At 37.9% G+C, this 22,583-nt stretch overlaps 2 protein-coding genes and 1 long non-coding RNA gene across 5 annotated transcripts in view; 1 reads left to right on the top strand and 2 right to left on the bottom strand.

The window, feature by feature from the left end:
* LOC117953974 (myosin-7-like) overlaps positions 1-2,542 on the bottom strand; it is an 11,989-nt gene extending 9,447 nt beyond the window's left edge. The window contains exons 1-10 of the mRNA XM_034887402.1: positions 2,346-2,542; positions 1,614-1,821; positions 1,391-1,534; positions 1,108-1,264; positions 989-1,016; positions 795-903; positions 547-639; positions 395-458; positions 214-312; positions 4-107 (exon numbers count right to left, since the gene is read on the bottom strand). Coding sequence (XP_034743293.1) covers positions 4-107; positions 214-312; positions 395-458; positions 547-639; positions 795-903; positions 989-1,016; positions 1,108-1,264; positions 1,391-1,534; positions 1,614-1,814 — 999 coding nt within the window. The 5' untranslated portion in view covers positions 1,815-1,821; positions 2,346-2,542. The remainder of the gene's footprint in view (positions 1-3; positions 108-213; positions 313-394; positions 459-546; positions 640-794; positions 904-988; positions 1,017-1,107; positions 1,265-1,390; positions 1,535-1,613; positions 1,822-2,345) is intronic.
* Positions 2,543-3,898: 1,356 nt separating this feature from the next.
* Positions 3,899-7,367, top strand: LOC117954129. Its single transcript, XR_004658746.1, has 2 exons — positions 3,899-4,285; positions 7,266-7,367. It is a non-coding gene; the product is annotated as an uncharacterized LOC117954129 (long non-coding RNA).
* LOC117954122 (myosin-7) lies at positions 7,237-21,929 on the bottom strand. 3 transcript variants are annotated; one of them, XM_034887646.1, is made up of 39 exons: positions 21,912-21,929; positions 21,756-21,794; positions 21,366-21,578; positions 20,999-21,142; positions 20,747-20,903; positions 20,626-20,653; positions 20,032-20,137; positions 19,851-19,943; positions 19,703-19,766; positions 19,514-19,612; positions 19,312-19,415; positions 18,535-18,673; positions 18,293-18,411; positions 18,016-18,165; positions 17,705-17,875; positions 17,308-17,617; positions 17,086-17,165; positions 16,740-16,945; positions 16,301-16,424; positions 15,213-15,349; positions 14,857-15,112; positions 14,454-14,696; positions 14,170-14,346; positions 13,912-14,057; positions 13,353-13,443; positions 12,880-13,269; positions 12,657-12,783; positions 12,392-12,510; positions 12,101-12,297; positions 11,679-11,862; positions 10,886-11,051; positions 10,662-10,786; positions 10,274-10,582; positions 9,983-10,186; positions 9,543-9,848; positions 9,049-9,144; positions 8,729-8,824; positions 8,209-8,343; positions 7,237-7,354 (listed from the first exon to the last, which is right to left on the bottom strand). In XM_034887646.1, the coding sequence occupies exons 3-39, from the start codon at positions 21,564-21,566 to the stop codon at positions 7,334-7,336; spliced, it is 5,820 nt and encodes a 1,939-aa protein (XP_034743537.1). In that variant the 5' UTR covers positions 21,567-21,578; positions 21,756-21,794; positions 21,912-21,929; the 3' UTR covers positions 7,237-7,333. The 3 variants fall into 3 exon arrangements, with proteins under 3 accessions (XP_034743537.1, XP_034743536.1, XP_034743538.1); XM_034887645.1 differs by lacking the exon at positions 21,912-21,929 and having other exon boundaries at positions 21,756-21,891; XM_034887647.1 differs by lacking the exon at positions 21,912-21,929 and having other exon boundaries at positions 9,049-9,153; positions 9,552-9,848; positions 21,756-21,891.
* Between the last annotated feature and the right edge of the window lie 654 nt (positions 21,930-22,583).

The following is a 22,583-nucleotide window of genomic DNA, read 5'->3' as shown; positions in this document are numbered from 1 at the left end:
CACATCAGTGGCCATCAGCTCTTCAGAATCATTGATAGAGGCTACTGTTGTCTCTCCTTGGGAGATGAAGGCGTAGTCGTAAGGGTTGTTGGTGATAAGCAACATTTCTGAGAAGGAAATTAAAAAAAATGTGCTATAAAATATATAACTGAATTAAGATTAAGTCATAACTCACTTATGATGGTGATTTGAAGTATTTTGTCAGATATATACCCAGAAGTTCAGGCTTTGCCTGAGACAGGATCTGGTAGAAAATGTGGTAGTCCCTCTCAGCTTTTAATTGATAGGTCACACGAGACTTTTCCAAAAGGTCTGTTTGAGAAAACAATTGTTATTCTTCTTCACTGATTACTTGTAATACATTTAAATGTGTTACATTAACCATGCTACTTACAAGTTTCAATATCAGCAGATGCCAGCTTCCCACGGTTATCAAAATGAATGCGTATAAATTTACCCTAAGAGAAAGCAAGCCAGTTATTTTAGTCCTGTTGATTCAATCACTTCAATGTAAAAATGACCAGTTGCAACCAAACAGACACTAACAAATCTAGAGGAGTTGTCATTCCTGATGGTCTTGGCATTCCCGAAGGCCTCCAAAGCAGGGTTAGCCTGGATGATTTGATCCTCCAGCGTACCCTGATTTTGTGAAATAAAGACACACCGTCAGGTTCAGTGCCAAATAAAATTGCAAAATGTGTTTAAGCAATTAGACATTATTTTAATTGAAGTGTGATTGTGCTTTACAACTGATCCTTGGTGAAATATTCAGAAGTATATTTTGTAGTACAGACTTTCTTTTCAGCAGCCTGATCTTTCTTCACATTCGGAGCAGCAGCGATGCTGGCAAAGTACTGAATGACACGCTTGGTGTTGACAGTCTTTCCAGCACCGGATTCTCCACTGAGTTGAAGAGAGACAGAAAGTTTTAGACCAAGACATATGACCCTTAACTACCTAAGGGATTTTTTGGGGCTGTGTGACTTACGTGATAAGGATTGACTGGTTTTCTCGGTCTGTCAGCAAGAGAGTATTATAGTATATAAAAAATAAAAAGATGTCAACATTGAATATTTAAAGAAAATGATGCTAAAATAGAATATTTACCTGACAGCATGTACTGGTAGGCATTGTCAGAGATGGAGAAGATATGAGGAGGAGCTTCAGACCTCTTCTTTCCTCTATAGGCAACAACCACCTCTTGGTTGTAGACTGGCAGCCACTTGTATGGGTTGACAGTCACACAGAAGAGCCCAGAGTAGGTCTGTTGTAGTAAGCCAAGGGCAATGGATAATAAATTGATAAGATATTGTTATCTTGTCATAATGATTACTAAACAGTGCTTTATCAATGGGTTGGAGAGGTTTTATGTTACGCTTTAATATCTTACATAGATCATCCATGCTGCATAACGCTCTTTGAGGTTAAACAGCACAGCAGGCTCATGGAGGAAGGTGAACATCGCCATGTCTTCAATTTTATCAAACTTTGGCGGGTTTTGAGGGTGTACGTCACACTCCTTCACTGTCACAGTCTGCAGAAAAAAATCATATATTTTATAGTCAGAATGACCAAAAATAACCAAATATGTGAGTCCGCTAAATTGAGTCTACCTTTCCAAACTCCGTTTCAGCGGTGACTTTGTCACCATCCCGACTGATGATGGAAGCTTTGACAAACTCAACCTCTGGGTCAGGAACAAAGCACTCCTTCTTTATGTCAAATATACGAGTCTGGGCTTCCAAACGCTCCTTGTCTGACTTTCTTAGAAAAGGAGCAGCCGGTCCAAACTCTCTCATGGCAGCGTCACCCATTTTCAACCTGTTACAAATTTTGCGATATTGTATTAAGATTAACATAAAGCAGCACTCAGAGTTATTATAGAATGTGTACAATAAGTCACATTTCATGCTATATATTATCTATTAGCATACTACATGTGCAATAAAGACAAGGTAGATAGTTTTATTTCTTTAGTATGCAAGTCACCTTGAGCTCTTAATCCTGTATAAATTTAATTACAACAGCTGTACACAAACAAAATTTACTTTTAAGTCCTCACTGAAGCTGAGTGTATTGCAGTCATGATTCAAGATTTTTACTGAATCTAAAGTGGCTTTTACTTTGGGCTGGTTGGAGTGTAACAGAACTAGGTTCAGTTAGGGTCTTGCCATCCAAACCAGATAACAAAGCAAAACATTCCACTTCACCTACCATACCATCATCATTGTTGACCACCAGCAAAGAACATGATGTAGATGTGGAGTGTATTCCAAAAACTTCACACCAAAATATTTTCTATTTAGGCTATCTTACCATACGACTGACATAAATGTTTTGCTTACCTTTGACTCTCAACCTTCAATCAAATAAAGCAACGAGCCCCGTAGCTGACAGCAGCACTCTCTCCATTAATAAAGGTTGTTTATCCACCAAATATGGGATGCATTTTTGGAGATTAGAGAGGTTACATATTAAAAACAAAGCGCTGTCCTAATTGGGCAGAATCTACTGCTGCTATTTGTTGCTTTCACCTTGTGACAAACAAGGCGAGGAAAATAATTGGTACATAGAAAGGGGAGGGGAAGAGGTGTGGATTAGGGACAGGCTTGATATCAAATCTCTTATTTTAATCAGATAAATCACAACAGGTCTTTTTATGTAATATCTTACTACCTACTAACTTCATTCAGTTATATATTTTGGCTGTGATTTCATAGTTTCAATATTTTGCTTATTTACAGTTTTTGTTGTTGTATTTAAAGTATTTTAAATTTAAACTTAAATGTTGAACCATTTAGCCTTTCTTCGGTTGTAAAGTAAAGTTTATTATTATGTTTGTTTCCAATTATGTTCAATTAAAACCTACTTGGTATTGCTATATGTAATGAACTGAAGGGTAATAACAACCCCTTTATAGTCTTATTGTATATTTAAATTTAGGGTTCAAACAATCCATTTAAATTCAAGTTTACATGTTAAGATAAACTGTACATTAAATCAACAGGATCACCATCCTTTGCCATGATTCTTCCTTTCCTCCTAAGAGCACCAGTCGATTCATTGTGAATGACTAAATATAATCTGTTCTTCAAACATTGTGCTTTGAGAACAGCTCTGGATTTATCATGTTTACATTCCTTATCAAAAGGTTAAAGTTCAGCTAAGGTCATTCATATGAAAATATCTTTCTGTAACCTCTCTTTAGACATGTGTCGCAGCTGTTGTAGAGTGAAAGCCAAGGTCAGGGACTAAAAATGATCACTAATGACAGCTAGTTCTGAACCCTTTGTCTCATGGTTTCATTATGGCATTGTTTCCTTTCCTTTGGCCTTGATGACAAAGATAACCCTGTGAAATTCTTGTCTGGATTTTTTCTCTCTGATTGAGAATGGCAGTCTGTGATCTTGTGATGGATGAGAGGTAACAGGTGCATGGTGATAAAAATATACCTCCGTTTATTTTAGCACAGAAATTAACTAAATTAACTTTTTTTATTTCTATTACATTAAAATATGTAATAGTTTGATGGTATGAATCCATCTATCTTAGTCTAAATTTAGTAAACATTATTCAAAACACATTTAAGTGAACACAGCTTTGTGAAAAACAACTAAATTTAGTTGCTTTGTCGCCGTTTGTCCACACTCACCATTTATCATCCCTTAGAAATTAAAGCCATGTGCATATTTTGTTTACTCTTGTAGAATGGCAATGATGAGTGCTGAGCAAAATTCCAATGGGTCGTGTTAGAGTTGATCAGAATTTGCTTTTACATTGTTGGACTCCTTCTCATTCTCAGCTGCTTTGTGTGCCCATCTTGGCTTTCATCACCTTCTCGCTGTTGGGACATAGAGTTGTAACCAGAATCCCCTAAGGTAATGCCCTTTGAAAGAACAAATGGTGTCACCTTTATTGTTGCTCTTGTCTGCCAATTAATCCTAAACATTTTTTTTTAAACACACCAAAGTCCTTGATGTGAAGTAGTTGACACAGATGAGCCTATGTCACAAGGTGGTCATGAGGTTAAGTTTTAAAGGGTCAGCAGAAGAATTATTAAAGCCATGGCTTACATAGTTCTGTTAGTGTTAGCATGTGGATGACAAAGAATAACACTATGCAATTTATTTCTTATTTTATAAGCTTGTTGACATGATCAAATCCCTTAGAAGGACGTTTGAGTTCAAGGTCAGCATGTCGTGCTGGACTGATATCCACTCCTGATAGCTGAAGAGCCTTAACATCAGCCCCTTTTTTGTGCTGTTGCAGGAGAATGAAGTACGAGGTAAGCCTGTCGTTGATTCAGCTGGAAGAATTTGTGTAAAAATTGCTGATTAAATTCAGTTTATTGTTTTTAGATACTACATTTCAATTTCACCCTTTTATGTGTTTACATTGTATTGTGTTTGTATATTATTAATATTTAATAATACATGTTTATAATTTTATTATTTTGTATGTATTGATTCTGTTTTACTATAGAAAACAATTTACTGTTTTACAACATGTTATATAATGCAGCTGGGCGATATGGTTTAAAATAACGATAACATTGTTAAAATGGATATGTTTTACAATATTGAGATATAATGATGCGATTATGTTCATTTAACTGATGTTGCACTGTTATGCCTTACATGAGATGAACCTCTTATGTGTAAAACCAAAACATTCATTTGTACAACAGAAATGTGTAGAACGATAACATTCAGTATATTACTATTATTGAAGTCTGCTGAAATATTTATCAACCATAATAGTAAATTATCACCCATGGAATTGACTAGAACAATGTCAGTGAATCATCATTTGGTGTTGTGTTCAAATCTCTCCTCAAATGTAACATTGTTATAATAATGTGTCTAATCTAATGCTATAATATGTTACTAAACACACAAGTGGAGATAATCTGTTACTTAGGTAACATTTACATTAACATAGGTTATATCCATGGTTAGGTGCCTAAATTGAAAGACTTTCTGAAAACAACATTTAAAATGCCAAAGGAAGTCTAATTTACCTACAAATAACTTGTGTGATGTAATTTCGAAACGATTCAAAACTGTTCTCTTCTGGTATGGAAAGAGGTTTTTGCTTCACATATCCACCCAGTTATATTAAATTATTAAACATTACATTCATGAAAAAAGTTGTTAACGTTGTTAACCAGGTAAACTAACCTTTGGTGTCCTGTAAACCTGATGTTTTACTGCCATGAAATTACTATTCATGTTTCCCCTGGATTTATTATGGACAATGGGGAAGACACCTCTGAAATGATATTTAGTCCATAGTGAGCTACTTTCCACTAAAAACATTTTCTTGAGAGCTTGCTTTTTTCTGTTTTCAATCTTTTAAAAGTTTTATTGCTATGATTAGGAGGGGACCTTTATTAGAGAAGAAGGGGGTTCTTCTGACGCTGATGCCGTGTTTATTAATGAATGTGCAGGCTACAAATCTGGGTATTGATTCTAATATTTTAACTTCATTTTATTATTCAGTTTATTTTCATCTTATTGAATAAACCCATTTTTGCACTATGCCTCACAATAATGCACTGCTGCAATTCTTTTAAATTTTTGATTTTATGTAGTCGATTTTATGTAGTCTCTAAAGTGATCTTGAAAGGGCTTCACAGATTATTTATTATTTAGTTAAATGTGGTTGGCATTTGAGATTAATAAAACTGATGTGTGTTAGTTAACCTCCACAACCCCACCAAGAGTTTTTTTTTATCTGGAGCAACTTCGGGTTGTGTCCGACACAGATAAGACACACAATGAGTTTACACCCTATGGAAGAAGTTCTGAGGTAGCATAAAAATGCTTATGTTGGTGTAATCAATCCTGGTGGTGAGTCTGTCCATCGGGAACGGTAGGTTCTGTTGTGTTTATTTAAAAGCTCAGACGCCTAGGCGCCAGTTGGTTAAGAGTGCATGTGGCAAAATACTTTCCGAGTTTTCTACTAAAGACCTATTAAAATCTCTACAACTGATATAGAAAAGGACAGAAAATATAAAAACAGCGGATGCAGCTGCAATGTTTATTAATGTACAGTATATGTATATTCAGGGTATGATGTAATAATTTTTAAATTTAGTTTTATTATTATCATTCAGATGGATTTATTTTATATCTAACTATGTTGTGGATTCTATGTACTGATTTTATATTTTCATCTTATTGTTTATCTCATTCCTTTTACTTAATTTTAGTATTATGAAGTGTTTTATTTTCCATCTCAATTTCCATTAAATTTTCCTTTTTATCTTAATAAAGCAGCGGGTGAAGCAGCTTTCAGTTTCTATGCTCCTCATATCTGGAACAAACTCCCAGAAACCTGCAGAGCCGCTGCTACTCTCAGTTCTTTTAAATCAAGGCTGAAGACCTTTCTTTTTGATGTTGCCTTTCTTTAAATGATGTTCTTTTAATGTTTAATTTCTTATGCTGCACTGTAACTTTTACTCTTGTTTTATGTGTCTTAATGTTTCTATTTTTAATTCACGTATTTTATCTGTTTTTATTTTTTAACTTTTAATTTTTTAACTGATTTTGTGTAAAGCACTTTGAATTGCCCTGTTGCTGAAATGTGCTATACAAATAAAGCTGCCTGGCCTTGCCTGGCCTTGCCTTGCCTTAATGTAAAGTACATTGTGCTGCTTTTTTTTTATGAAGTGTACTATACAAAATTTTATATGACAATTATATAGACTTAACTCATATACAAAAAAAAAGCCAATATTGTTCCAATATGTTGTCAAGCTGATATCCAGTATCATTGTAAGCCTATCTAGTCATAAAGACAAAACTGGAAGAGAATTTTGTACAATCTGACTAAGTAATGAAACTTTTAGGGATCATGGGTGTCAGTAAAAACAGTGAAAGTCAATGTGTTTGGCAGATTTTCATCTCTGCAACCATAATAAATCAGAACAGTTCAGAGCTTCAGCACAAGGTGGCAGGAGTGTGATAGTAACCCTCCTACATCTGGACCCTCTGCAGAAAGTAAACAAATTAGTTTTGTAATAGGCATTGATTAGCTGTAAACCTTTTCGTCTTTCTTTTGTACTTTTTAAATGTTCTTGTGCCCATTTAAATTTAACAACTATGTGATTGTTTTCATTGATGATAAAGTGAAATCTTTTACATACAATTTTTGTATGACAGGTCTCCCCGCCTCTCCAGGTAAATGTGGAAAATCCCACCTGATTGAAATAAATGAGGAATTGACACGTTCATTTGAATGCGCTTTTCTTTATTCTACAGTTTCTTCGACAACAAAGTATACTACAGCACAGAAGATCCCGGAGGTCTTAGGTCGTCGTCCGTGAGCTTCACTCCTCATCTAACCCTTTCTGAGATGAAGAATGATAAAACAGTAGACAAACAGAGATGGATTAGGGACAGAGGACCAACAAGACTCAACAAGTGTTATCAAAGGTAACTTGGCTAAAATCTTACAAGTTAGTCATTCTGACAGTAATGCTACATGAATAACGCTTATTTCACTGCCCACATTCCTTTACTGTAGTTATGTGGCTTGGACACAAATCATTAGATTAGATTACTTTGAACAATGTAGCACTTAATGTAGTATATGGAGAAAATGTTTTACAAATCATAAAAAGTTAAAGAGCCAAGCCCCCTTGAGTTTAGTCTCAGGCTATTTGGGTTTTTTTTATACTTAAACTACAATTCAAAGCCTATGTTCTTAGTCATTAATGCTTTTTAAGACATTTAAAACATTTAATTTTCAAACTGGGACTTTTTGTGGCATGTTGTTCCCCATCTCCTGCTACCTGCATTTTTTTCACCTTCATTTTTGAAGGCATGTTATTAACCTCAGGTTTTTATTTACAATGGCAGCCTGACAAGTGACAAAGCCACTTAAGGGAGGGGGAGAAGGGCTAGAAAATAAAATACGTTAGACATTCATACAGTTATTTATTGTAAACTCAATGTTATTATTTTAGAAAATAATATGTAATGCTCTCTGTGTGACAAAAAAATGCACTAACCTACTGAATTCCACTAATCCAATTTACCAAATCAATAAAAAAGTAAAAATAAAATTGATCTATACAAAGACTGGTCTGTCTTTTTCTTTTACTCCCATTACAAATGATAAGGGAATGAGGATGATTGATAGGTAGTGTGTAAAATTGTGAAGGCTGTAGGACAGCCTACAGTATAAAGTGTAGCTTCTTACCTTTGAGCCCACATCACGGCTCTTGGCACGCAGCTTGTTGACTTGAGATTCAGCAATATCGGCTCGCTCTTCAGCCTCATCCAACTCGTGCTGCAGTTTGCGGAACTTGCCCAGATGGGTATTGGCCTGCTCCTCCTACAGGATTCATCAAAAACACAGGCCACAATATTTCATTACTACAATAGGCAATGACCCTAGTTGACTTAAGGCCACACGATCTGATGAAAAGGTAATCACAGCTTAAACACTGGTTTGTAGTTTACCAACTAGGTCTAAAAGAAGTCAGAAGGGAGGCTGAGATGTTTCCTGGCTTGAATTCAAAACAGCTTGTTTTTTAGTAGTATTTTAGCATCTACAAAATCTAATAAAATGTATAATATAAGCATGCTATAAACTAACTATGAGTTAAAAAGTACTTTCAAGCCTCAATATAAAATAGTTTATTTAAAACAATAAAGAAACAGCGCATACATCTTGAGCACACAGCAAAAATTAAAGAGCTTTTCCAGTCCACACTTACAGCCTCCTCAGCAGCTCTCTTATAGGCTTTGACTTTCAGCTGCAGTTTGTCAACCAGGTCCTGCAGACGCACCATATTCTTGCGGTCTTCCTCAGTCTGTATAAATCAAGAAAATAGGCATTTTAATTTTGACAAAATTTGTCAAAGTAGGTGTGGTGTAGTGGAACAATATGTTGTGGACCCATCAATGAAGGCATATTTGTGAGCAAGCTAAAAAGATACCTTTTAATAGTTTATGTTGTATGGTTGATAATACGCTAATACACTTTTTTTGCGTTTTTTATAGGTTATGGAGATAGGCGGAAAAAAATAATAATTACCTGGTAAGTGAGCTCTTTGATGCGTCTCTCATATTTGCGGATTCCCTTCACTGCTTCACTGCTCTTCTTCTGCTCCGACTCCACCTCGTTCTCTAACTCTTTCACCTGAAAACATCAAATAATTAATTGGAAATTCACTGGTCCTCAAGGAGCCATGTTCAAAACAATAATCAATATATTTTAACATTTCACTCCAAGAGAGTTATCAGCCAACTATGCGGCTCTACAGAGCTTTGTAGACAATTTCAGGTACATGTTACAATGCTCTGATAAACCCACCGGCCCATAAACCCACCCACTCAAAGCTCAGATAAACCCATGTGCCCATTATCAAACAACAGAAAGACAAAGTAAGTGACTACCTGGTGAAGGAATTGAATTATAAAACAAACTATAAACACATTTATCTTATACACTACATCTTAATGAATATAAAATGAATGTTGGTCCCACAATTGCACTTGCAGAAGTGTTTGGTTTGTATATTGGTAAACTTCTCTTACCCTGGCTTCAAGCTTCTGCACCTGCTTCTTGCCTCCCTTCATGGCGATCTGTTCAGCTTCATCCAGACGGTGCTGCAGGTCTTTGATGGTTTGCTCCATGTTCTTCTTCATACGCTCCAGATGAGCACTGGTGTCTTGCTCTTTCTTCAGCTCCTCTGCCATCATGGCAGCATCTGTAATGGCCTTCTTGGCCTTCTCCTCAGCGTTTCGGCACTCCTGCACTGCTTCCTCCACTTCACTTTGAAGCTGGGAAGCATCAACCTCAAGTTTCTTCTTCTGGTTTATCAGGCTGGTGTTCTACATATTTTCAAGATGTGGGATTTGAGAAAATATTACTGCACTTAGAAATAGCAATGCTTTTGATTTATTTTTAATGTCCAAGAAAACCAGTCAGTCATCCATGGTTGTTGCAAAAAATTCTAAAGTCTCACCTGTGAGTGCAGTAGCTGCACCCTTTCACTAACGTCCAGCAGCTCTTGCTCAGCAAGTTTGCGACCTCTCTCAGTTTGCTCCAGAGCAGACCTGAGCTCCTCCAGTTCAGCCTGAAGCAGGTTGTTGCGCCTCTCAACAATAGCCATGTTCTCTTTAAGATCATCATTCGCCCGAACAGCCTCATCCAGCTGAATTTGGCAATCCTTCATGGTATGATACCAACCACATTGTTTAGAATCAGTTTAAATTTGAAACATCTTAAGGAAGTGAGCCTTTCATTTTCATTTTACCTTGAGATGTGCATGAACAGATTTAAGTTGTTTCTGGGCCTCAGCTGCTTGCCTGTTGGCCTGGCTTAGCTGGATCTCCATCTCATTGAGGTCTCCCTCCATCTTTTTCTTCAAACGGAGAGCCTCATTCCTGCTGCGACACTCAGCCTCAAGAGAGCTCTGCAGGGTGTCAATAGTCCTCTGAAGGTTCCTTTTGCACTGCTCCATCTCCTCATCTTTCTCAGCTAGTTTGCGTTCAATCTCAGCTTTAATTTGATTAAACTCTAGTTGGGCTCTTAGAATCTTACCCTCTTCATGCTCCAGGGAGGCCTGGTGGACAGGAGGGTACAGAGTTATACAAAACAGCTGACAGTTGTACTTTAAAGTTTTTTATTTCGAAGGCCTGTACCTCTGCTTCCTCAAGAGCAGACTGGATCTCACTTTTCTCCTGTTCCAGTTGTTTCCGTAATTTCTCTAGTTCATGGATACTCTTTCCACTCTCACCAAGTTGTTCAGTGAGGTCAGAAATCTCCTCTGTGGAATACCACGCAGTGTGATTTAGATGGATTCACAATTTCATCTATAAAATATGTCTACAGAAACTTAGACACAAACCCTGGCAGTACATCTTACCTTGTAAGTTCTTGTTCTCTCTCTTCATGGTCTCAAGATGATCCAGAGACTCTTCATAAGAGTTTTTCAGTTTAAAGAGATCAGTGCTCAGAGCCCTGGCCTCTTTCTGGGAACTCTCCAGCTCACACTGAGATTCTTCGTATTTCTGCTTCCACTCAGAGAGGACCTACAGTGGGAAGGAAGGTCAGCGGTAAGTGTATATGCTCCAGACGAATGGAGAAAGGACTACAGACTTGGGGAATTTGCCTCACATTAAACAATTTCTCCCATTACTAACAATAGCACTCCAAGGTGGAGAACATATAAAGCTCACACCAACTGTATGGGTGTTAAACAGACTAAATAGATAATATGAAATATAATACATGAAAACATTTGGACTGATGGAGAGTCATTCTGTACAGCTTGTGCATCTTTTACAGATGGCACATGTTTAAGTTTGGGGAATAATTGAAATACTGGTTAACATTTTTGCAATGTTTTAGCCCATTCATCTCAGTGTAGGCTAACAATGTATTTTTGATACTACCACTTGGGAACGCCAAAGTCAGACATTTACTGGGTTGAAAAACCCCTGTTTGACTTTCTTTGAGCAATGGACATGACCCATGGCTGCTTCAGAGAAGTTGCCCTAAAGTATCCTGTAGCTGTACTTGGCAGCTCTAAGCTGTAAATGTGTTCTCACAGGAAGGTGCGCTACTCGCATTAGCAGGTTTAATGTATTGCTGATACAAAGGTTCAGAGGCTACAATGCAAATTGATAATTTTGGTGCTCAAAAATTCTAAGTAGTACCTTGTCAAAGTTTCTCTGTTTCTTGTCCAGAGCAGCAGCAGCAGCATTAGACCTCTCCACATCCACCATGAGATCTTCGATCTCATTCTGCAGCCTGTGTTTGGTCTTCTCCAGAGATGAGCATTTAGCATTCACTGCTTCCACAGCCTCCTCAGCATCCTGTAGACGCTGAGCCAGCTTTTTCCTTTTGAAATTGATCATTCAAACCATTTAATGTTCCTGCAGTTGTTCTTGTTGGATAAATTATAATAAATTCAACTAATATGACTGGCTGCTCCGTCGTCTAACAGACAAACTTTTTGTTCGTCTTACATTTTAGTAGTAACATAACACAACCAAAAAGCTGATCTGCTAGACAAAGTAAAAATGTCTCTTTAGAAATAAGATATAAAATTGTGACTTTGGATGTCAAAATGTCTTACTTGGCCTCCTCCAGTTCCTCGGTTCTCTGGATAGCATCAGTTTCGTACTTGGTTCTCCACTGAGCCACCTCAGAGTTGGCCTTGGACATGTTGCGCTGCAATTCACCCTTGGCCTCCTGCTCCTCCTCATACTGCTCCCTGAGCAGGTCACAGTCATGTCGAGCAGACTGCACTGCATGGGCTAGGGCACTCTTTGCCTATCGAAACAAAGTTAAATGAATGAGTAACATTGTAATACAATTTAGTTAGAAATGACTGTCCAATTAAATGGACACTAAAGCTCTACATTACCTTGGTCTCCTCTTCCAGTTGTCGTTTTAAGTCTTCAATCTGTTGAGTGTAGGACATTTTTCCCCTTGTCAGTTGAGACACCAGGGAATCCTTATCTTCCAGCTGCCTAGTGAGCTCACCTTGTTTTGGCAAATGCAGATATTTGTATCACCAAAAAATTACCTTTTTAAAGAAATGTTGTCTGGTTTTCTCAGTAGTCATTTGAAAAATGTATACATGAGAATTGTCAGCTATCAAATACATCAAATAGATAGTTAAAATATACCATTTTCTGTTTGAAGTTTGGCTTTTTGCATATTGAAGTCATTGATGCAGCGTTGAGCCTCTTCAAATTTGGTCTTGTATTCATTCATCTGATCTTCCACGGTCCTGCATGTCTTCTCTAGATTTGTCTAGATTTAAGATAAACATTTAAATATTACCATTTAACCCGAAATACCCACATACATGTCAACAATAGCAAGAAACTGTTTGTCAGTTTAGCCAACCTTTGTCTTCACAATGTGTTCCATATTGGAGACCACATCATCCAGCTCCAGTCTGAGCTCGCTCTTCTCCTTCTCCAGTTTCTGCTTGACTCTCTGCAGGTTATCAATCTGCTCTCCCAAGTCAGCCACACTGTCAGCTTGTTTCTTCCTGAGTGTGGCAGCAGTGGCTTCATGCTGCAGAGTGGCCTCTTCAAGGTCTCTGCGAAGTTTCAGGAACTCGGCCTCCCTCTTCTTGTTCATTTCAATCTGGGCAGATGTTGCTCCACCAGCCTCCTCCAGCCTTTCACTGATCTCCTCCAGCTCTCTGGCCAAGTCTGCTCTCTGTTTTTCCACTTTGGCTCGGGCAGCTCGCTCTGCCTCAAGCTCTTCTTCCAGCTCCTCAATGCGGGCCTGTAAAAGCAGGGTTGTTTAGTCGCTACTTACTAGTGAGTGTTTCACCAATTTTAAATCTTTACACGTGAATTGTCCATTACCTGGAACTCCTTCAATTTCTTTTGAAGCTGAATTGTTACCGCCTGCTCATCTTCTATTCTATTGTTGAGCTGACTGACTTCAAAATCTTTCCTGTGGTGAAATAAAGTTGTTACAGTTAGAATAACTGGTCATCTGTTTTGCCTGTATTCTATGCAGTGTTTGTGTACTGTATGAGATACAGACATGCTTTACATACTGTAGAACAATGATTCTCTAAGTGGGGTCCATGACACTCTGCCAGGGTCTTTTACAAAAGGCTTCATAAATTAACAAATATTTTGAATTTTAAATCTATGATAGTTTATAGATAACTTTCTAATCTTACAAATCCAACTCTTTAATCTGCAAATATAATGCATAATACATGTCTAACATATTTTAAATAATTTTCCTTTGTGTTGTTCTTTCACATAACTAAGACTCTCAAAGTGTAAAAAAAATATGCTATGTCAAATTATTCCAAGGAACATTAGGGGGTTCCCCGTATATTCTCTATCTTTTGATGGGTCTTTGGCTGAAAAAAGATTAAGAACCTCTGCAGTAGAATAATGTGATTACTTTTTTAGATGCTCTTCAAGTTGCTGCTTGTCATTCTCCAGGTCCATTAGACTCTCCAGGGTTAATTTTAAGTCTCCCTCTAGTTTCCTCTTCGCTCTCTCAAGGTCCATCCGAATCTTCTTCTCTTGTTCCAGTGAACCTTCAAGCTGGGCAATATCAATACAGAAAGTCAAACCATTGTTCTCATTATGCAAGGAGCATATGATCTTACTAAACACTTTAAATTAAGGTTGTGACAATACGTTGTCGAATTCTCACATCATCCACTTGCTGCTCCAGCTTAGCCTTAGCCTTGGTCAGAGTGTTGACTTTGTCTTCTTCACTCTGCAGATCATCCAGTGTTTGCTGATGAGCTTCCTGTAAGGCTTTCTTTTCTTTGGTCAACTTAGCTATGATTTCATCCAGAGCAGCCATCTCTTCTACCAGGTTCTTCACCTGGGAAATCACAGATAAGTAATGAAAACATGTACTGGTTAGAAATGTGCTACTTGATCATTTACTTAATATTAAGAGAAATAGAAATAGCTGAGTCATTGTTATACCTTGTTCTCTGTGGCGTGCTTCTCCTTCTCCACTTTAGCCAGAGTTAACTCTAAGTCATCAATGTCTTTCTTCAGCTCAGAGCACTCATCCTCCAGCTTCCTCTTCTTAGCAGTCAGTTCAGCATTCATCTCCTCCTCATCCTCCAGTCTTTCTGTCAACTCTTTGCCTTTTGCCTCCAGCTGAATCTTGTTTTTGATCAGCCCCTCACATCTTTCCTCAGCATCGGCAAGATTATCCTGCTCCTATATTGAAATGGTCAATAATTTGATAACTTTGTTAACGAAGGATAATTTTCTATATGAATTATTAATAAAAAATAGACTATATATATACATATATATACTGTATTGTTATATTGCCATTCTGAAATTGAATTATTAAGAATGCTGTTGTTAGACTTACAGCCTGGACATGGAGCTGCAGGTCATTCTTCTCTTGAAGAAGAGAAACCATTTTCTCCTCTAGTTCCTTTCTACGAGCTTCAGATTTTGCATAAGCCTCCTTCAGCTTGAGGAATTCTTCCTTCATGTTGGCCATCTCCTTTTCTGCTTCAGCAGATCTCAACAGAGGTTTGATCTTGAAAAACAGCTTCATCCAGGGCCAATTCTTCACCCCCATGAAGGCACGGATGTTCCACTGGATCACCAATAGTGCATCTCTGTCAAAGTTCAACCAAGGTTAGCACTACCACTGATACAAAATGAAATCGTTATCATTTACTTTGTTTTAATTCCTATTAAATTCCTGATTTTTCTTACCTCCTTTCAAAGATCTTCTGGAATTCCACTCTTGCCAGCAGACCTCTTGCTCTTGCCTGGATTCCAGTGATGATCAGTGACAAACGCTCATCCCTCATCTCTTCCAGTAGCCCAAGAAGACCAGCCTTGAAGAACACCTTAAGGAGCATGTAAATATCCGCTAGGTGTTACACATAAGTATTTGCACCCATTTGAAAGAATATACTGTATAACACATTGTTCCTCAAAAATTTAAAAAATGGATCTTAAGTGAACTTGCTTAATGCAACACATTTATGGATTTTGCTGATACAGGCCTATTTGGTTTGGTGTAACCAATAGCCTATGGTGGCAAATATAAGTTAAGATAAGATTTTAGTTCCAGTTAACTAGCACTATTCTACGGAGGCCCCCTGGGATCAGCTGAGAACAAAAAAACTAAATCTAACTAAAACTAAATTATGAATCTGTGCGCACGGTTTTATAAAGTTTAATAAAGTTGTGTCTCCAAACTTATGTTTTAACAGTAAGTACTGTAATAAAACTAGGAGGATACAAGTTATAATTAAGGTACGTTTGGAGACACAACAATTATTAAATTATTAGATATGTTTGTGTGGTGTTGTAGTTTATAGACGGTCCCTAAGCGCCGCTGGCCACTACTAAAGAACAGTGTTATTTCTCCAGGTTAGAGGACGGCTTGTTTTGATAAAAATTAGTTTGTAGCTCATTGTTAACCTTACTAAGAAAGGGGAGATGCGTAATTTGTGATTTGATATCATTTTGCTATAGAGTAATTGATCCCAGAAGTTTGAATTTGTGACCATCTTTCCTATTTTTTTCCTGTTTATAAAATTGCGCGCACAAATTATTATGAATCCGTGCACACAGATTATTAAACTGTGAAAGAAAAGTTGTTAATCCGTGCGCACGGTTTAGTTATTTTTTTCTCAGCTGACCCCAGGGGGGCTCTGTAATATTCAGATTGTTTACTGATTTAATGACTCTTCTAGACATTTCTTCTTCTACTAGGTTTTGCATTCCATCGTTGATTATAGACTAAAAATTTGGAACAGATGTGCTTTGGACTTTTCTCTTTTATGAATTACCTTAGTGTGTCCAAATTTGTATTGGTTGTGATCAATATCCAGAGACCCAAGAAGTTTCTCAGCTCCCTTTCTACTGTCAATAAACTGACCCTCAGGGATGGCAGCAGGATTCAGAATGCGATATCTAGAAAAGAAAAAAACAGTTTGGATAATAATATTTACTTAGTGTTGGCTGAATAAAGCCTTATGAAGCTTTGTGAACCATATTTACTTTCATTTCTGTGCCCAGTAGATGGTGCTTGTTCAACAAAGGGTTGAAGGCTCACTGAATTGCAATTTCTTGAGCCTTTTTCTTTAAACCAAGAACCCCATCTAGTGGGCTCAGAAAATAAATACAACTTTTTAAGTAGAATCATGAGACATCATTTGGCCATCACTAATATTTTCATTTTGGGAACTATTAAGTATATGATTAAATATTTGACAAATGAGATTATACCTCTGTTTGAAATCTCCATAGAGGATCCTGTTAGGGAAGCCCTTTCTGCAGATCCTGATGCCTTCCAGTACACCGTTACAGCGCAGCTGGTGCATCACCAGAGGGTTCTCCATGGCCCCAGGAGTTTTGGTCTCATTGGGGATGATGCAGCGAACAAAGTGAGGGTGAGTTGACCTCAGGTTAGTCATCAGCTTGTGCAGGTTCTCCTGAGGAGGTAATAAAACTCTATGTTTAACACTCAGTTGAGGTGATTATTGTGAGGCGTATCTCTGTTACCAATGTGAAAATAGGCAGTCATTGTTTTGCATATAGATTAGCCATTCAAAAATATTTATGTTTTACTAACCCTGTGCAAGGCAGACACTGTTTGGAAGGATGAACCCTTCTTCTTGCTGCCTCCTCCTTTGCCGCCCTTTCCACCTTCAGCTAATAAACCAGTGTACAACTCAGTTAGATTGCCCTAACAGACACAGGCATAAACTATTCAATCTTGCAGTTGTGTGAGGCTTTTCATAAAATATTGACATTCTCAGTGGAGGTTAATACAGTACATTCAGTTTATTCCTACCTGCTTCTGATCCAGCATAATTTGCAAAGAGAACAGATAGCAGCTTGAGATTAGACTTCTGGTAGAGTCCTACAACGGTCTCATTCAGAGGATCCTTGTTCTTCACCAGCCAGTTGTTAATATTATAATCAACAGTTCCAGCATAGTGAACCAGGGAGAAATGGGCCTCTGGTCTCCCTTTGATAACTCTGGGCTTCTGGAAGTTGGCAGATTTCCCCAGATGATTGTCGTAGAGCTTAGTTTTAAAGGTGGTATCAGAGGCTTTGGGGAACATGCACTCCTCTTCTAGGATGGACATGATACCCATGGGCTGAAGGGACAAAAATAGGAGTTGTTTTAAAAGAATAGGTTTTTTAAGCTTTTTAATTCATGAACAGGTAATAGTCCAGCATCTCACCTTTTCAATCAGGTCAATGCAGGCTTGCAAATCCATACCAAAATCTATAAAAGTCCATTCAATGCCCTCTTTCTTGTATTCTTCCTGCTCCAGCACAAACATGTGGTGGTTGAAAAACTGTTGCAGTTTTTCATTGGTGAAGTTGATGCACAGCTGCTCAAAGGTGTTGAACTGAAATGTAAAGTGACAAAACTATAGTCAATTTTATACTCATATCTTCATTACCTGTATTAGGATGAAAACGATCAAGTTGAATAAATTAATGTTCCTGTACAATATAGATTAAATAAACATAAATATATGAAGCTCACATCAAAGATCTCAAATCCAGCAATGTCCAGTACACCAATAAAATACTGGCGTGGCTGCCTGGTGTCGAGGGATTGGTTGATCCTCACCACCATCCACAGAAACATCTTCTCATACACAGATTTAGCCAGTGCACCAACAGCGTAGTACACCTAAAGAAAATCCAACCTTTAAAGTTACATTAAATAACCCTTATTGTGCACTCAGTTTTGCGTTCTGCATTTATTGTTCTTTAAGGGACATCTCCCAATAAATTTAGCTCTTAAGTTTCATTTTTACCTGCTGGACATTTTGTCCCTTGGTGACCCATTCATTTCCTACTTTGACTCTTGGGTGACAGAGACCTTTGATGAGGTCCGCAGAGTTCAGGCCCATCAGATAAGCAACTTTGTCAGCAACTGTTGAGAAATGTTGGTATTAATTCATCAAGGTTTTTGCTGCTTTTCAAGGTCTTTATGATTCTTTCATTCCTGATTCCTTTAGCACCGTTGGCTGTATTTTTTTTTCATAACATCTCTCACCTTCAGTGCCATCAGCCTCTGCCTGCTCTTCACGCTGCTTGTTCTTGAATTTCATATTTCCATGATGCATGATGGCTCCAGTCATCTTGTAAATGCCATTCTTCTCTTCTTGAGTGAAGCCCAGCACATCAAAGGCATCCTGAATGAGAAGAGGGGTATTATTTTTGATGTCTGATGTCTATGACTTTCTGCATTGTATCACAGTTTGCAGTAGAGTGACGGGAGAGATCCGGGCGACAAAGCTGTACTTTTAAAAGTAATATTTTAAACGGGGGACTAACATATGGGAAGCTAAAGCAACTCCTCCTGGCTCCTAATAGTTGTTGGAGATCCTAGGCCATGTCTGAATGACCATTGTTTGTGAACAAAGCGGTATTGATCATCTTGACAGCAACCCCACAGAGGTTAAGTAGCTGGGTTTCCATGACGTTCAGTCAGAGCTGATGAAGTTCCTCAGATGAGAGATGAAACGTCTTCCGAGCACCTTCTACCAATTCCGGTTTCCCCTGATTTCAGCTCTCCCCTGGATGACTGAGAACCTTCACAGACAGTGTGCTAGTGATGGTCAAATAAAGCCTTGTGAACCTGCAAACCATGTTTTCCTTTTACTGAGGCCACTAGATGGCACTCTCTGTTCAACAAAGGTAATGAAATGCCATTCCTTGAGCCTTTTTTTCTTTAAACCAAGAGTACCATCTAGTTGGCTAAGAAAACGGTTCACAAAGCTTCACATGGCTTTAGTTTGCCATTAATACATTATGGTACATCCCTACTCACATCTGTGGCTATTAGCTCTTCAGAATCATTGATGGAGGCTACTGTTGTCTCTCCTTGGGAGATGAAGGCGTAGTCATAGGGGTTGTTGGTGATAAGCAACATTTCTGAAAAGTAATACAGAATTGTTAAATGTTGTATGCTAGGGATATAGCAATATTACAACTACTAGTTACTTTCCCAAAGTATAGTTGTTTTCATTTACCAAGCAGCTCAGGTTTCCTCTGAGACAGGATCTGATAGAAGATGTGGTAATCTCTCTCAGCTTTAAGCTGAAAAGTGACACGGGACTTTTCCAGCAGATCTGGAAAGGAATTAGCATTAAGTAACTGCGAAGGTGATTATTGTTTACACTGGACAAACATATTGAAAGTTTAGAGACAAGACTGCTTACATGTCTCAATATCAGCTGACGCCAGCTTTCCACTGGCTGCAAAGTGAATTCGGATGAATTTGCCCTAAAATGTATGACAAAAGAAAAATTAAAAAATAGAAAAGGCACGGAGGTTTATATTCATTTGATTCACATGACAGAAACTTACAAATCTGGAGGAGTTGTCATTCCTTATGGTTTTGGCATTACCAAAGGCCTCTAAAGCTGGGTTAGCCTGAATGATTTGATCCTCCAGGGTACCCTTGAGGGATTTGATAAATTGGTCAATATTTGTTTCTACAATGCTGACAAATATGATGCACTGTGCCAATAAAGGTAAAAAGGTAAACCTTTTTCTCAGAGCCTGCGTCCTTCTTCCCGCCTGCAGCTGCGATGCTGGCAAAGTACTGGATGACTCTCTTGGTGTTGACTGTTTTCCCAGCACCAGATTCTCCACTGAATACAAAAATCAGATTGTTTTCATAAATAGACAAATGGGCAACACTCAACTTGTCATGTTTTTCATTAATCAACAAAAATGCATGTAAGTAACAATCTGTAAATACTCATACACCTTTTCAGTGGAATACATGGAATTTTCTCTGGCATATAACATAAAAAATATCCTGAAGAATACATGCAGAGTGTTGTTTAGTTATTTAGTTTCTTGTCATCAAATCCATATCTATATCATAATGTAAATGTTTTTATTCAGGTATTCTCATCCACTGCAGCATTTACATCTGTTCACTGATAACATACCACTTAAAAAAGAGCAAATTACTGAGATTTAGAGGCCCTTTTCTGCAAAAAAACTCACAAATATATTCAATTATTATTATTATTATAGTCAATGGATGGCTACTGAATTGCCACTTAATAATTCTCATAGCATTATATAATTCTCTATTGCAGGATAACATAGTCATCAAAACATAACTTACGTAATGAGAATTGACTGATTTTCTCTGTCTGGGAAAGAGAAGAAAGGATCACTTAAGGATTCTGGGATTGCTTAGCATTTTTACACTGTCTGTGAACATATGATAACTGAAGGTTAATTACCAGTAAGCATGTACTGGTAGGCATTGTCAGAGATGGAGAAGATATGAGGAGGAGCTTCAGTCCTCTTCTTTCCTCTATAGGCAACAACCACCTCTTGGTTGTAGACTGGCAGCCACTTGTAGGGGTTGACAGTCACACAGAAGAGCCCAGAGTAGGTCTGTAAGAATTATAAAGTGAAAGCAGATGCTTTTAAGATACAATCACAGTAGCCATTGATTTATGAATGTAACACAATCTAAGCTGTTAACTTACATAGATCATCCATGCTGCATAACGCTCTTTGAGGTTAAACAGCACAGCGGGCTCATGGAGGAAAGTGAACATTGCCATGTCTTCAATTTTATCAAACTTTGGCGGGTTCTGAGGGTGTACGTCACACTCGTTCACTGTGACAATCTGAAAATTGAGATATTGAGAATGCTCTTATTTATCCTGTTGAATCTTAACTTTGGTTTACTAAATGTATTTTGTGTTTCAGGGAGCATCATGCCTCTGTGCAGAAGAGTCTCTGGTTTCTACTGTTTCTTTGATTTGTATGACTAAAGGACAAATCCACCTGAATCATCACTCAATTTACCACTGTGTCTTAGTTAGGAAACTAGCTGCATCCATCACTGACCTTCCCTTTTGCAGTCTGAGCAGTGACTTTGTCCCCCTCACGGCTGGTAATGGAAGCCTTCACATACTCTTCATCAGTATCAGGAACAAAGCACTCCTTCTTCATGTCAAAGGCACGGGTCTGGGCCTCCAGACGCTCCCTGTCTGACTTTCTCAGGTACGGAGCTGCTGCCCCAAAGTCTTTCATGGCAGCGTCACCCATTTTTCACCTTGTCTACAGAAGAAGTAATCTTGATATAAATACAGCTGGTATGCATTTATCTAAAGGCAACTCCAGGATAAAAAGAATGCCTATGCCAATATAGAGTTATGTTTAATATTTTTTAATCCTAATGTCATGCAATTCACTGTTTTTAAATCAAACCCATTTTTTGTTTTCAGATGATCTTACCTTACCAATCCCTACTGCAAAGACAGAGGTGTGATGGTCCTAGGAAATAAATAAAGGAAGCTGATGAGGCTAGTCTGCAGTCTACATCGACACAGGTAATGCTTTAGAGTCAAAAGTGTAGTGTGTGATGTGTAAGCCATTGTTCCTGGACCTTACCTTGAGATAGAATGATGACCTATTGGGGGTTTCACCATGAGTTCTCTTTATAAACAAATCCTCTCTACCAAATATGGAGGAGCATTTAGGCTCCAGGAATGTTATTGTGTCTGCGTTTGGTTGGGGGTTAATAAAAGGGAGGGGTTAATGAGTGGAGGAGAGCAATATAGAAATCAGCAGGTCAGAATCTTATCAGTGATGGGGTCCCCTGACAAAGCCATATTAGGAGCTCCATGTACTGCAATGAATAATCATAGGTATCCTCAAGCAGCCAGGGGACCACAACTCAATCTTTAAATAGACCAGGGAGGAATTCCTTTCTAATCATCCTTTAAGTCTGCTTCTGTTACAGGAACAATACATGCTGTACTGACCAGAAGCATCCTCACTTTAGACTGGCAACACTCATACTGGTAATAAACTGTTTAAATATATTTAAATGGTACATGATTTATACAGGTAGGGTGATATTGAAATAGATGGCAACATTCCCAACTTCAGGTTGTCAAAAACTTTCCATTTTTATTTTTATTTAAAGTTTTTATTTGTTAAATCTTGTGTTTTCGGATTTAGGCAAGTCAATCATATGTGATCACTGATGAAGTAGCTATCAGAGGGCAAATGCCAATTGTACCAGTATTAACAAATATGAAAGATAAAATCCTTAAAATA

The sequence above is a fragment of the Etheostoma cragini genome, chromosome 12 (genome assembly GCF_013103735.1).
Source record: "Etheostoma cragini isolate CJK2018 chromosome 12, CSU_Ecrag_1.0, whole genome shotgun sequence".
Lineage (NCBI taxonomy): Eukaryota > Metazoa > Chordata > Actinopteri > Perciformes > Percidae > Etheostoma > Etheostoma cragini.
Note: the sequence above shows the minus strand (reverse complement) of the source record. Positions and strands in the feature narration are given on the sequence as shown.